The sequence below is a fragment of the Branchiostoma lanceolatum genome, chromosome 5 (genome assembly GCF_035083965.1).
Source record: "Branchiostoma lanceolatum isolate klBraLanc5 chromosome 5, klBraLanc5.hap2, whole genome shotgun sequence".
In the NCBI taxonomy this organism is placed as follows: Eukaryota; Metazoa; Chordata; class Leptocardii; order Amphioxiformes; family Branchiostomatidae; genus Branchiostoma; species Branchiostoma lanceolatum.
The window spans coordinates 6,084,975-6,098,058 of NC_089726.1; the positions used below are offsets into that span (position 1 = coordinate 6,084,975).

At 42.1% G+C, this 13,084-nt stretch overlaps 1 protein-coding gene across 15 annotated transcripts in view; it reads right to left on the reverse strand.

The window, feature by feature from the left end:
- The window catches only part of LOC136434634 (neuronal cell adhesion molecule-like), a 94,904-nt gene that overhangs the window by 3,337 nt on the left and 78,483 nt on the right, over positions 1 to 13,084 (reverse strand). For 10 of the 15 annotated variants that reach the window (XM_066427560.1, XM_066427558.1, XM_066427547.1 and 7 more), the window contains 11 exons: positions 12,713 to 12,826; positions 12,221 to 12,293; positions 11,584 to 11,706; positions 10,314 to 10,505; positions 8,324 to 8,434; positions 6,683 to 6,805; positions 5,931 to 5,960; positions 4,620 to 4,802; positions 2,872 to 3,006; positions 1,424 to 1,508; positions 663 to 811 (listed from right to left, as the gene is read on the reverse strand). In XM_066427560.1, coding sequence (XP_066283657.1) covers positions 663 to 811; positions 1,424 to 1,508; positions 2,872 to 3,006; positions 4,620 to 4,802; positions 5,931 to 5,960; positions 6,683 to 6,805; positions 8,324 to 8,434; positions 10,314 to 10,505; positions 11,584 to 11,706; positions 12,221 to 12,293; positions 12,713 to 12,826 — 1,318 coding nt within the window. Of the gene's footprint in view, positions 1 to 662; positions 812 to 1,423; positions 1,509 to 2,670; positions 2,806 to 2,871; positions 3,007 to 4,619; positions 4,803 to 5,930; positions 5,961 to 6,682; positions 6,806 to 8,323; positions 8,435 to 10,313; positions 10,506 to 11,583; positions 11,707 to 12,220; positions 12,294 to 12,712; positions 12,827 to 13,084 lie in introns of all 15 variants that reach the window. The other 5 variants (XM_066427556.1, XM_066427555.1, XM_066427561.1 and 2 more) reach the window with 5 other exon arrangements.

Genomic DNA, 13,084 nt, shown 5'->3' on the forward strand with positions numbered 1-13,084 from the left:
GAAAGATGCATATTAACTGTCCTAATCTCTTGCGTCAGCAGTTGTGTTAGTTGCTTAATTCTCCCCATTTTCAAAGCAGGGTAAGGGGTTTATTAGGTGTGCTGCACTACACCATTCCATTCTAGACTTGCTACGTTACAAGGGTTAGCAAGCTGTCTAAGAAGGGAGTGGAAGCAAAGCACCATAGACCGGTCTAGTGATCTATGTAGGTTTTGCTGCACTGTGCTGTTTAAGTTTTATCTAAGCTGTGAGTCAAGCTTTTTAAGGAGGGAAGGAGGAGAAGCAACATAGCAGAGTCTAATGAACTATGAAAGAGAATCCATTTTGTTCTTCTAAAAATTCTATAGTTTACCATATCATACTGGTTAGCCAAATATGCCTAGGAGAGTTGGGAAAGGCGTTTTGCTGTGCTGAGTTTAATTCTACCCTTGCCGGATTATAAAGGTTAGCTAAGCCATCTTTTGGTTAGGGTGACTGCTAAGTATTATGCTCAGTGGGAAAGGAGAGGGAGGAAGCAACATAGGCCAGTCTAATGACCTACAAAAGATACATTTTGTTGCTCTACAGACTAGTCTAGACCTGCCAGTCATTATAAGGGTTAGCCAAAGCCGTTCAGGGGAATGGGGGAGGGTGAAGCCAATTACAAAGTCCGTTCTAACGACCTATGAAGGATCCGTCCTCGTTGAACATGCCGGGGTCGGCGTCCCCGTACTCCGCCATGCTGTCCGTCTCGCTGCCCGGCTTGTCGCTGCCGGCCAGGGAAGGGATGCTGCCGGTCGGAGGCTTGGCCATCACTTCATCGGGAGATTCTCTGTAACATTGGAGCACTCTTGTTAGGAATAGCAAGAAAAGGGAGTGTTGAGATGTGACAGAATGAAAAGTTCTGGAAGTGTATTGCAACAAGGAGAGACAATAGACAACAAAGTATACACAAGGAGAGACAATACAATGCAAATGTACAATGTAAACACATTCAGTGTACACTGGAGGAATCACATGAACTTTAAAGTTTGGTCTCTTCAAGGAGTACAATGAAGCATGGACCATTGCTCATTGTTCTCTCCTAAGAACAGTAACCCTTTCTAGTAGAGCTGGCAACAAGAGCCTAGATTCAGACTCTCTGCCATTTAGCCTTCCTTGTCAAATTTTTTGTGCGTTTTAGTTAGATTCTTTAGCCAAATTTTACACACATACACACATGTACAGGAAAAAAACCTACATTGTACAACACAGTGGAAAAGCCAGTTCTCCCAAATACCTCATTCCCCAACACAAGTTATTGAAAAGAGCAACAATCCTTCCCACCATGGTGTGAGTGGATCAAAATAACTCAAGGATATGTAACTTGTACTCTTCAGTATAAACCTAGTGTTTTATGCCATTGGGCAGTTTACCAGGTATGCAAAACAAACAAACAAAATACCTTGGGCGGTATTCACCGAAGCCTGCGTCATCCTTGATCGGCTGCGTCTCTGGGTCTCCCTTTAGTGCATCCTCCTTCTCAGACACTGCAAAAAGTGAAATACAAATTTGATTTAAGAGTGGTTGACCTTATTGGTTGAATAACAGTGTTCCGTAAGTTTTCTGTAAGTTTTGTTTGAGCTTAAGGTCTACCGGTTACTTCTGAGTTTTCTCTGAGTTTAAACATTTTCCAATTGCTATAGAGTTTTCTCTAACTTAGCCTAAGGTTTAAGGTTTTCCACTTCTTCTTGAGTTTTCTCTGAGTTTTAACATTTCCCAGATCAACACCAACAGAGAGCACCATGATGTATAATATCATGTAAAGAGCCGACGTTTCTTTGACTTCCCTAGAGAATGATGGAATGAGGGGGTGACAAAAGGAAACTTTCAGTGCGGTGTGCAGCAGACTTTGGGAAGGTAGGGGAGGTCCTGGGTTTCAAACTAGACATGTTGCTACAGTATAACTAGTAATACAACAAGGGGGGTTGAAAGACCTCTTTTGAAGAAAAAAAATCAGATTTGAAAGTTTAGAGGGTCCTTCAGGAAATGTCTTTTTCAGTAAGTAAAATTCTTTAAAAAAAAGATTTAAAAACTATGCTCTGTTGCAGTGGCTTAACAGTCTTCACTTATTGGATTCATAAATCTTGATCCTTGTACCAATGGGTTTCAAAAAAGCTACTAGCATCACATTTCACAAAACAGTACAACATTCATGTACGTGTACAACAGACAAAAGGAACAGTAGACCAGACACTCCTATCTCAATTAAAAGAAACTACAGTTTGATAGAAGCTATTAGATGAGACAATTTCAGACATTTCTAGGTCTGGAATCTTCCTACTAGCACAAACTGCAAGATCAGAGTAGCTAGATTTTGTAGATCACCTAGTACATATAGGACAAACAACTGTTACTTTGTTATCAGAAGAGATTTTGCAAACATTTTGTCTGATGCTACAGATTTTGCTATATCGTTAACAGTATGAATGCTAAGTATATCTTAGCATTTAATGCGATAGATCTAGACTGTGTTAGCTTTTAGATATAGGAGCTGAGTCTGAGAAACTTGACTGACGCTCTCTTCTCCAGGACAGGTAAACTAAGGGTCAGTGCTACGAGCATGACAAGTGACGGGTTCAGCGTGAGGGAGGGGCACACATAGATGGAGACGCCGTTGCCGTGGCAACGCATCGCCGAGAAATGACTGACCCGAGTACTTTCCACCCCTGCTCTTCTTGATAAAGCAGATGATCAAGAGGATAAGGATGAGGAACGCGATGGCGCACATCAGTCCGATAAACCAGCCCTGCTGACCAACCGGGGTCATCCTCGCAGCCGGAGGAGCTTGCAGGGAAAGGAAAAATCACACAAGATGCCGGGAATAAGTCGAGAAAAATATAGAGAACTGACCCTTGTACTTTCCACCCCTGTTCTTCTTGATAAAGCAGATTATCAGGAGGATCAGGATGAGCAAAGCGATGGCGCACATCAGACCGATGAACCAGCCCTGGCGGCCGACCGGAGTTGCTGCCTGTGCCAAGGGAGCTGGAAGAGAAATTTGGTTTCAATTGTTAGCACCTAGGGGGCCTTGGAGCCCTGTCTACAGGATAGGGTCTCCCCAGACAGCAGGAGCTGGTAGCCATGCCGATGTACATGAAAAATCTGAAATGGCAGTTATGTCGGCTTGATGTCATGTGCAAAGCCCATTGGACATGGCCTCCACAGAAAACAAGACCTTGTAGCCATGCTGACGTGACGTTAAATGTTTGAATCTGAAACGACAGTTATAATGGCCTGAAGGAAAGAGTTCAAACGCTGTTCTTGAATGAAAGTTGGATCAATTTAGACTGTATAATGATTTTACTGCAAGTTGATGAAAAGACAAAAAGAAGTATCTAATTGGCATGTTATCATAATGGATGCTATTGACATGATAACTGCTTGAACTCTTTCCATCCAAAAAAGCAGTTAGTCAAGGATGACAGCTCTCTGTGATGCACTCTGAATCCTTCCACCTTACATGATCATGACATGCACACTTTCACCACGATGCACAAACACGCATTCCTCAGTAAATCAAGCAAATCTATAATACTCATAACAGAGATGGCAACATTAGAGATGACACTATTGGAAAGACACTGGGATTTCCAAAAAAAATTCTATGAACTATAAAATCAGTAGTACGTAGTCCAATTTTTTTTTAAATCCCAGTGCTTTTCAAAATTCAACATGACCAGACGACACAACAACATGTGGATGATTCACACCATTCAGCACTGCAACAGCACAGGAAATGATCAAAATAAACCATTAGTAAATGGAGCAATATATGGATGCCTGTTACAAGGGAATGCCTGTTGATGAACAAGATGAATTCATGATCGCTCACAACGTTCTGATTAACAAAATTGCACATACATGAAGACAGAGCAATGCATAGAAAACTGTCCTGCTACTGAGCATCCTTTTTTAAAATGCATAAAGTACTATTAGTCTAGCAAAGCAATCAAAAGACAATTATCTAGCAATGATTGCAAGATGCACACAAGCTCTTTTACTGAACATCAAGTTTATACAGACCTTAGACCCTTTTCTAGAAAAATTATATTTCAAACAATGCAAGGTAAAATCACTTGATTAACATGATGAGCAAATCGAAGCAACCATAGGTAACAGTCGTGAGAGTACATGTACTTGTGCAACACATGCTCTTGTTCTTTTTGCAATACTGCACAACTCCACTAGATGGAGACAGGCACACATGGAATATGCGTGCATACGTTTAGGTAGAGATCGTGATCAGGCAGTATCGTCGATTCTACTGGTAGAGATCGCAATCGGTCTCTGTTGCCAGAGATCACCATCAGGATCTCTGAAAGTTGAATTGATGACTTGACTAGAACAATCGGCTATTCTACTAGAACATTGGTGTTTATACAAGCTGGTGTGTTATGCCGAGGGGGGTTTTAGATACAGATATACAAGTATGCTCTGCGACTCTACCAGTAGAGATCCTGATCAAAGTCTCTGTAGTCAGAGGCTAAAATCACAACCTCTACCAGTACAATTTCAGATACTGCCAGCTCACGATCCCTACCTTAACACATAGATATTTGATGCTAAAGCCAAACAAGTGAAATGAGTGTAAAACTTACATTCTCCCTCCGTGGTAGTCTCCTGGATGTCGGTCCAGCCCTTCCCGAAGTTGTTGGAGGCGACGACTCGTAGCTGGTACCTGGTTCCTGGGTTCAGCCCATCGATGGTCTTCTGCAGGGTCTCGGAGTACGGGTCGGGGTCCACGCTCTCCGTCTGAAGCCACATCTGCTCTGAGTTGGTGCCTGGAGGTGGGGATGGGGGGTGTCAGAAGAGGTGAGCAAGGTTACACTCCTATCTTCCGACAGCCCTGTTCTGACAGCTTTATGTTTCGACAGCCTTATGTTCCAATGCCCCTATTATTCAACATCCTCACATGTGTGTTCCAGCAGCCCTATGTTCTGACACTCCTACATTCTGACAACCCTATGTTCCGACACCCCTTTGTTCTGACACCCCTATATGTTCTGACACACCCTAACCCAAACATAGAGTTGTCGGAATGTAGGGGTGTCAGAACATAAGGCTGTCAGAACGTACGGGTGTCGGAACATAGGGCCGTCGTCTGAAGCCACATCTGCTTTGAGTCGGTGACTGGAAAGGGGGAGGGGCGGCAGACAAGGTGAGCACGGTTGCACCCGTGTTCTGACACCCCCATGTTCCGACACCCCAGACCCTAATCCTGATCCTAAACATAACATAGGGTAACGTAGGGGTGTCAGAACATAGGGGCTGTCAGAACATAGGGCTGTCGGAACATTGGGCTGTTGGAAAATAGGGGTGTCGGAACATAGGGGTGTGCCTAGTGAGCACACCTGTGTCAAGACGTTTGACCTCCACCTTTTTCACCCTTGTAGAAAGACAGGTTAGCCTTGGCTGACCCCAACAACATGATGGAAGTATGGTACGGTCAGTACGATGATCAATGTTAGTGCCAAAAAAGTTATTCTGATTATTGTGGCAGAAATCTGAGGCACAACCTCAGGGAGAATTAACCCCACTTACTTAAACTCTCAACACCATTAGGCCACATCAATTCAATCTGTTGGTTCATGTATGGACAAAAAGCTCTAAACTTCACGAGTGATCAACACAGATAAGAAAATCAGGCAGACACAGTTTCTGAAAACGGATAGTCATATTCAAGTTTTCCTCCAAGCCCTCTGTTTTCTGCATGGTCTCTTTCGTGATCAGTTGCTTTACATCTACTTAGAACTGTCCAGGAACCAAGAAGATAAATCGGTGTGGCCCAACGTTCCACAATATAGGGACTTTTGGCAGAGTGAGATCTACATGCATTGTTGTTACAGCTTGTATGAATGTGAGAAAACTGGTTACTGAGAAATAACATGCAGTTAATGATCGTTCTTTACCATTGACAACAACATCGTCTGCATGCATGTCTGCAAAAGAAACACAAAACTGATAATAAATCTTGGCTAAAACAAATGTGGAGACAATTAACAAACCATATACAAATTAAAGATTAGAACAACAAAATTAATTAAAAAGAAACATGCACAGAAGACTGGGAAGCTTAAGCAGAGCTTATCACTGCAGTCGTGCAGGAACAAATGTGAAGAAGAAAAGGAATACAATGTACCATAAAACAGGTCTAAAAACTTCATGATAAACACAGGAAGTGTAATAGAAATGGAAATATGAGCTTTTACTTAAACTTAAGCTGAAAATCGAATACACTCAAGCCTGTAACATCTACAAACATAACTCCACCAGGGGTCATAATTCCACCACCCTGAAAAGATACGTCCAAACCGATCTCCAACCCAACATCACCCAGTATATTGCACTCCTGGCCTGTATATCTACATTTTAGTAAACTGAGCATTCCCGGGGAATGCTGCACTAAAGATCTCTCTCACCCACTTCTGCCAAATGTTTCCTTAGTCACTGACGAAAGATAGCGGATGCTGTCTAAAACGTCTGTTTCAAAATCTTATCCATTTGCTTGAGTAACTATTTTTGGCGTCTCTCACCCACTGTTTTTCAAGGTGGTGGATTTATGTTAATGGCTGTTACTACTGTAGTGACCACCCAAGTGATCTTCTTGGACAGTGTCGACTCGGTACTTCAGGATGACATGTAACTACACCTAAGTCCTTACCTCGCTCCCTGTATTCCACATAGAACTGGGACGGTCGTGGTCCGACCTTGGCCGGCACCCAGGACACGTTGATGAAGTTCTCTCCCGTGTCCAGGATCTCAACAGTCTCCGGCTTCAGAGGAGCTGAAACCAGAAAGGGCAACAGATGGAATGTGTGCCAGGTTAACCACTGGATAACAAAGTGCTTTGTACACAACCAAGCGTTTAACCTAGCCGCCATTTGGATGAGATCTGTCACCTTCCTCGGGGCAATACTGACTGGTTCTATTTCGCAGTTAGGTGTAGTGCCGCAGTGTGTGAAAGGAGTCCAAATGTGACTGAGTGATGGGGGTGGGGGGGGTATAAACTTACTCTCTTTTGGGACTGAATTCTTCACACTGCAGCAGGAACACCTACATGTAGCTGCCACGTGAAGTACAAGAACCAACTTCAGTATTGCCCAGAGGAAGGTGACAGACGGTCACCCAAACATCAGCTAGGTACAAACAGTTGGTCGTGTACAGAGAACTTTATTATTGAGGGCCAGGACTACCTTAACTTTTCACTATGTTGTGAACAAGTCAATTATAATCTCTCAGTATGTACATAATGAGGTTTGAGAAATGAAGGTAAACAGCTATGTAGAAGTACAAGCCCTTTGGGATACCTGTCGCAAAAAGGTTAGAGAATGGGGAAAATTGATAACATTGTTGCCTGGTAACAGTTATTATTATGTTAATTTGAGAAATGGGACACAAAGGAAAAGTAGACCAACCTTCTCTGCGTGGATATATCAATGATTAATGGGATCTGACATTAAGTGTGCATTCCAAAAGGATTGTGTGGGGGTACATGAAAATGCCTGCCATGGTCAAATGAATGTTTTACAGAGCTTTTATCCTTTTTCATTCTATCAATTTCTCTAGCAAATTCTCTTTACCTCATACTCTAGTCTAGATGTATTATCTCATTTTCACACAGCCCCTTCTATAATCCCCTGTTATTTTTCCAAATTGTCCTCAAGAACAACATTTCATAAACAGTCTACTATTCTAACAATCCATAGTGCTATTTGTGTACGTCATCTTGTCCTACATGTAGGCATGCTACAGACAGAAAATTTTGACCAATGTGAGTGACCAAAAGGTAGACGTTGCAGCTGATTCGGATACAGGAGAGTGATAGTTCTGCACTGCTTCTGCGGCATACCATTTTTATAACACCCAGAGAGTAAGCTCGGCTGGAGCAAGACGGAGCATGATTTTCCTAAAAAATTGGAACACACAGCCATGCCTCACGCAGATATGCACAGCTTTACATAGAAGACGTAGCACGTTTTTGTGTACTTCTACTCCAGTTGTGTATGTGCACGCATGTTTAGTTTACAGAAAGTTTGTACTTCAAAGCAGCAACTCAACTTTGACTGCACTAAGAGGCCATTTCACACAATGTCATATTCCATGGCATCTGCTCGCCAATGCTGCTACAAAATGTAGGTCAATGCTTTGGTTCATCTTCAAATCTTCAAAACATTAAGCCTTCTTTATTTTGTTTGCCTGCCAGGCCGGCCAATGCACAAGGTATTTCTTCAGTCCCACATTGCATCATTCAGCCAGAATTTGTGCAAACCTTAACCAAACCGGGGAAGACACACCCCCTAACCTTTGCCTGTCCCTGGCAACTCTTCCTCACCGTCAGGGACTAGAGGTATTAGGGGAACCTCCCCTTCTGTGGTTGCCATGGCAGTGGTAGTCATGACAGTGGTAGTCTCAGCTGAATTTGGATGGAGTAAACATAAGACAAGGGAACCCTATACGTTGGAATCTGCTGAAATGTAGGTTTTGTATCAACAACATTTTTGGACAAGTTGTGTGGAAGTTTCCACATACAATTTGACCAAAAACGGACATCAATGTTCTAGCCCTTTGTTGCCAAGGGATATACAAGCACTGAGACATCAGGAGAGTTCCAGTTTGCTTTTTCTTTCACTGGTAAGGGAGGAACTTGTTTCACAAGTTGTGGACAACTCTGTTGCAAGATTCCAGCTCAAAACTCTAGGGTGTTACATAAACGTTGACAGAGATCTAACTACTTAGGACAGGTGTGAGTTACGCCTCAACTTGTCTTCTTCGTTGTCTTAAGTAAGATGTTGTATGTGAAGAGGTGGTTTCATGATTCAAACTAAAGTGATTATGAACATTCAATCCATTTAGTTTCGACGTGTTGAAACTAAATGTGAGTACGAGGTATATGAGTAGGTGCGAAGATGTAAAAGATGAGAAAGTCAAGGTTACATGAACACACCTTGTGGTGGTAACGCGAAGTTCAGGGTTTCCCCTTCAGAATGTAAGAAGGGTCAAGAGGTTAAAGGTCAGAAAGGTCAAAAGTTAGAGGTTAGAGAGGAGTGACTGCCAAGGTACTTCTGAATCAGTGAACTGTATTTCAACTTTCTTTCATGACTGTAAAAAAAGGAAAGAATCTTCATTTTTGGCTCTGTTTGATAGACAATTTTGCCTTCAAGACTACATCGTCATTTGTAGTTTGGTTCCCTTGGCAGTTCAGGCAATGAGAAGACAGCATGGTGTAAAGAAGATGAATGCTAGTTGAGGGTGTTGTGCGTTGGGTGGCAGTGCTGCAAGTGAGTTTGCAGATAAAAAATCAGCATCTAGTAATAGCACATGCTACCATTGGCCTATACTAAGAGATTGGAGTTCTTTTAGCATGTGCCACATAGTGCAGAAAACTGTCTACTGGGATCTACTTCGATGCTGGCTGTTAGTAGCTGCTTTTATGCAATATGTTTATTAACAAAGCCTTTTTCCATGCTTGCTTAACAGTCCATATTGCTATCATTTTATAGATGAGCTTTGGCTAATAGTATGTCCTTTGAACAAGCAAGCACACCTTAATAATTCAAGATTGCCCTGTTTTGTTACAGTTAACTTCTATCACTGCTTTGGTTTTGTAGCAAAATCTTTTCAGATTGTATGTGGCAAAAAGCTTTTGAACAATACTAGCATGATTATAAGCAAAAGCAGAGTGAAGTCCAGATATTTAAGTTTTTATATGCACAAGCACAGTCGTTTGTACATTATAGCAATAGCTGTGAGCATTTAACTTGTCACCAGTGCATCTCTCCCATTGGCAATTGTTGAGCTGCTGGTTAAAGCTTATCAAGTTTAAATGTGGCATTGCAAGCTTTATTCAAACAATGTTCAGGGTCGGACAAGTCCATTGGTCCAATTGCCAAGAGCAATAGAAAGTACTGATCGGACAAGCACACATCCTACCGTACTGGCCTGATCAGTCCAGTGCGATTTTTTTCATGGGATGTAGTATTGGTCTAGGTATAATATACCATTGCTTTGACATGCTCTCTTTACTGAAAAATAAAAGGAGTTCCTTGCTGCAAGTAAAAATGCATAGAAAATTTCATTTCAATTTCACAGAATCTGGCCAGTAGATTTTCATGTACTTGCCCTATAGAGGCTAGCTGCGTTTTCCATAAGATTTGTACGTTTTGTATAGTGCTTCATGTGTTTTCCATAACATTTGTACATTTTCAGATAGGGCAAGTGAATCTTTCAAACTTGTGCAACCCTGAATGCTTGTTAGAAGTAAAAAAAAAAAAAAGAATGACAACATGACATACGTGCTGGGTCAGAGGTTGAGGTCTCCAGCTCCTTCATGTCGCCGGGTCCGATCTTCGTCTTGGCCTGCAGTTCGATACGGTACCACGTCTGCTCTTCAAGCTCGCTCAGCTTGGCGTTGGTGGTGGCAGGGTCGTCCACAGAGATCTCCATGGGGGCTCCCAAGCGCCCTTCAGGTATCCCCGGTCCTGGCACTAGGCAAAAATGTGAAGGCATGAAACAAGAAGGAAAAAAAGACAGGGCCAGACAGAAGGAGGGAAATGTGTAGAGTTTGACAGAAAGAAAGAAATAAAGAAAGAAAGGACAGATCGAAGGAAGACAAAACATAATACACAAGAAAGACACACACAGAGCACAGTTAGCATTTCCAATACCGCAAAGCAAATATTCATGGAGTTTGAAAGAGAACTGTAGAACCCTGTTGTCATAATAAATAAGTTAAGTGTCTTAGTGGAGTTAAGAAATTTGAAGAAGTCACAAGCCACAAAAGCATTTTCATGCACATAATTTCAAAGAACAGTGGAAATACCAAATAAGCAAGATACACATACCCCAATTCAATTCAGAGTTATAGAAAAAGAAAAAAATGTTGTACAAAAGTGTGCACTAGCATGAGCATAAGACCACTCAAATTGTGGTAAAAATTTAAAATGCTTTTTAAATGGGTTCATAGTAAACTCTGGTGTTCTGACTTCATATGTTGCAAGTGGGGAAGCCTTTTAGCCTGGGTACCATCTTCAATAGTTTACGCTCGCTCTCAAGCTTGTATGCTTCTCACATTTAAAGAAATTACGGCTCTTGGTGGCAAATGAGCAAACATTGGCGCAACAAATGGATTGAATGTGTTTGTTTTTTTGCCATACTTTCAACAGATTAGCCAAAGAGGCTTGATGGACGTCACTCCACCGTCATGGTAGGAATATTGTGTAAAGTGCTTTTCCCAAGGACACAACGCCGGGGCATGGCGAGTATCGAACCCGGAACCTACTGGTTCTGAGCCTACCACTCTAACTGTTATGCCACACTAGTGCCACTGCTTCTCACATTGGTAACAAGAACTAACAAATTTCTGATCTTTCCTTAGTCACTGACAAAAGAGAGCGAATGCTGTCTGGAACGTCTGTTCAAAATTTTATCCAGTTGCTTGAGTGACTATTTTTGACGTATCTTATTACCTGGATGTTTAACCTTCATCAACGCAAGAACTAACAAAGCCTAACAAGGATGTTACCCAGGCTGGTAGCCTGTAATGTTGACTCTGACTGAACATACTTGTTCTGTAGGTGAGGGTGTAGCCTGTGATGACACCGTTGGGCTCCAGTGGTGCCTCCCATTGCACATCCAGGGTTTTGCTGTCCACAACGTTGGCCCTCAAGGCACCCGGTGCTCCGGGAGCTGTTGGGAAAGAAGAATATCATGAAAATGTATCCGGACCCAATTTCATTTACTGGGTATCTTGCATTGTTTTGAAAAGTATACACGTTTTGATATGTACAATATATACGCACTGTGTGACAATTTAACACTTCGGTGAACAATGGCTCTTTAGGACTACTAGTACAACCATTTCCAGCAGCATGCAAGTTTGGAAGGAAACAGCATAAACACCTTGAACATGGTATGGTATGGCCATACAACATACTCGCCCCACAAAAGATTTTTGTGTTGACTATGAGCAGTATTAGTTTGTCATTGGGGGCAAAGCAGAAGGGTGAGGGCCAAGCAGATTTCCAGCATGGGTAAAGAGGAATGGTCGGAGCAAAGCAGATTTTTTTGCAGGGGCTAAGAGTACTACAGTGGGCAGAGCGGATAGGGTTAGGTGGGATAGGAGTGGGAGTTTCCATGTGAAGAATCTCTATGCCATCTCACTTATTCTACTTGCTGAAGTATGTTTAAAATCATGACTCACTTGACTCAGGAGTGCTGGCCTTCACTGCAGGACTGCTGGGTGGTCCGTCTCCTTTCCCATTGTAAGGAACAACCTGAAAAAAAGCAGGAAGGGTATGAGCCAATTTTTAGAAAAAATGTACAGCTACCACAAATTGCCTACATTGGTGCCTAACACATGCCCAAAACAGTAAACATCTCGCCTGTGCCCTAAACTGTGATACTGAAAACCGAATTCCCACAGACACATATAGGATATAGGTCAAATATAGGTATCTACCTCAAGGCTGATGTTGTACCTTTTTTCAAAAACATCAAGTTTTAGCTGTACTGAATTAATCTGTACAATCTATTGGCTTTCACTTGTTTTATATAATTCAAGGAAAGGCTCAGGCTGGCCGTGCATGTAAGATTGTAGATATATGATTTGTATGCAAAAATTGCATTATTGTTTCCCTTTACATGTTTTCAATTAAAAGTTTCTGATGAAAAATAGAATTCTAAAAGTGCTTACAGTAAAGTTGTAGTTCTTGTAAGGTGTGAGTCCGTCGATCAGAGCTGTGGGTTCGTCACCCTCAAAGACCTTCTCCATCACATTGTCTGGGTCGTCTTCGTCATAGTAACGGACCTACGGAGGAACAAACAAAGTGAGAAGGTGTAGACTAAGTGTCTAAGATCAGTTTCAATGCTCATGTTGATGCAAAAGACATGTTGTGATATGGAGACTGGTTGGAAAGCTGTGACGGATAACTACTACATAACATCAGAGAATTCAGCACCGAGGGCAGCTACTTCACAACAATTGTCATTTACCATCAGGGATAGATCCTCTAAAGTAGCCTTACGTAGTGGCATTCAGATCAATGATTAGAACCTGGGTTTAAAA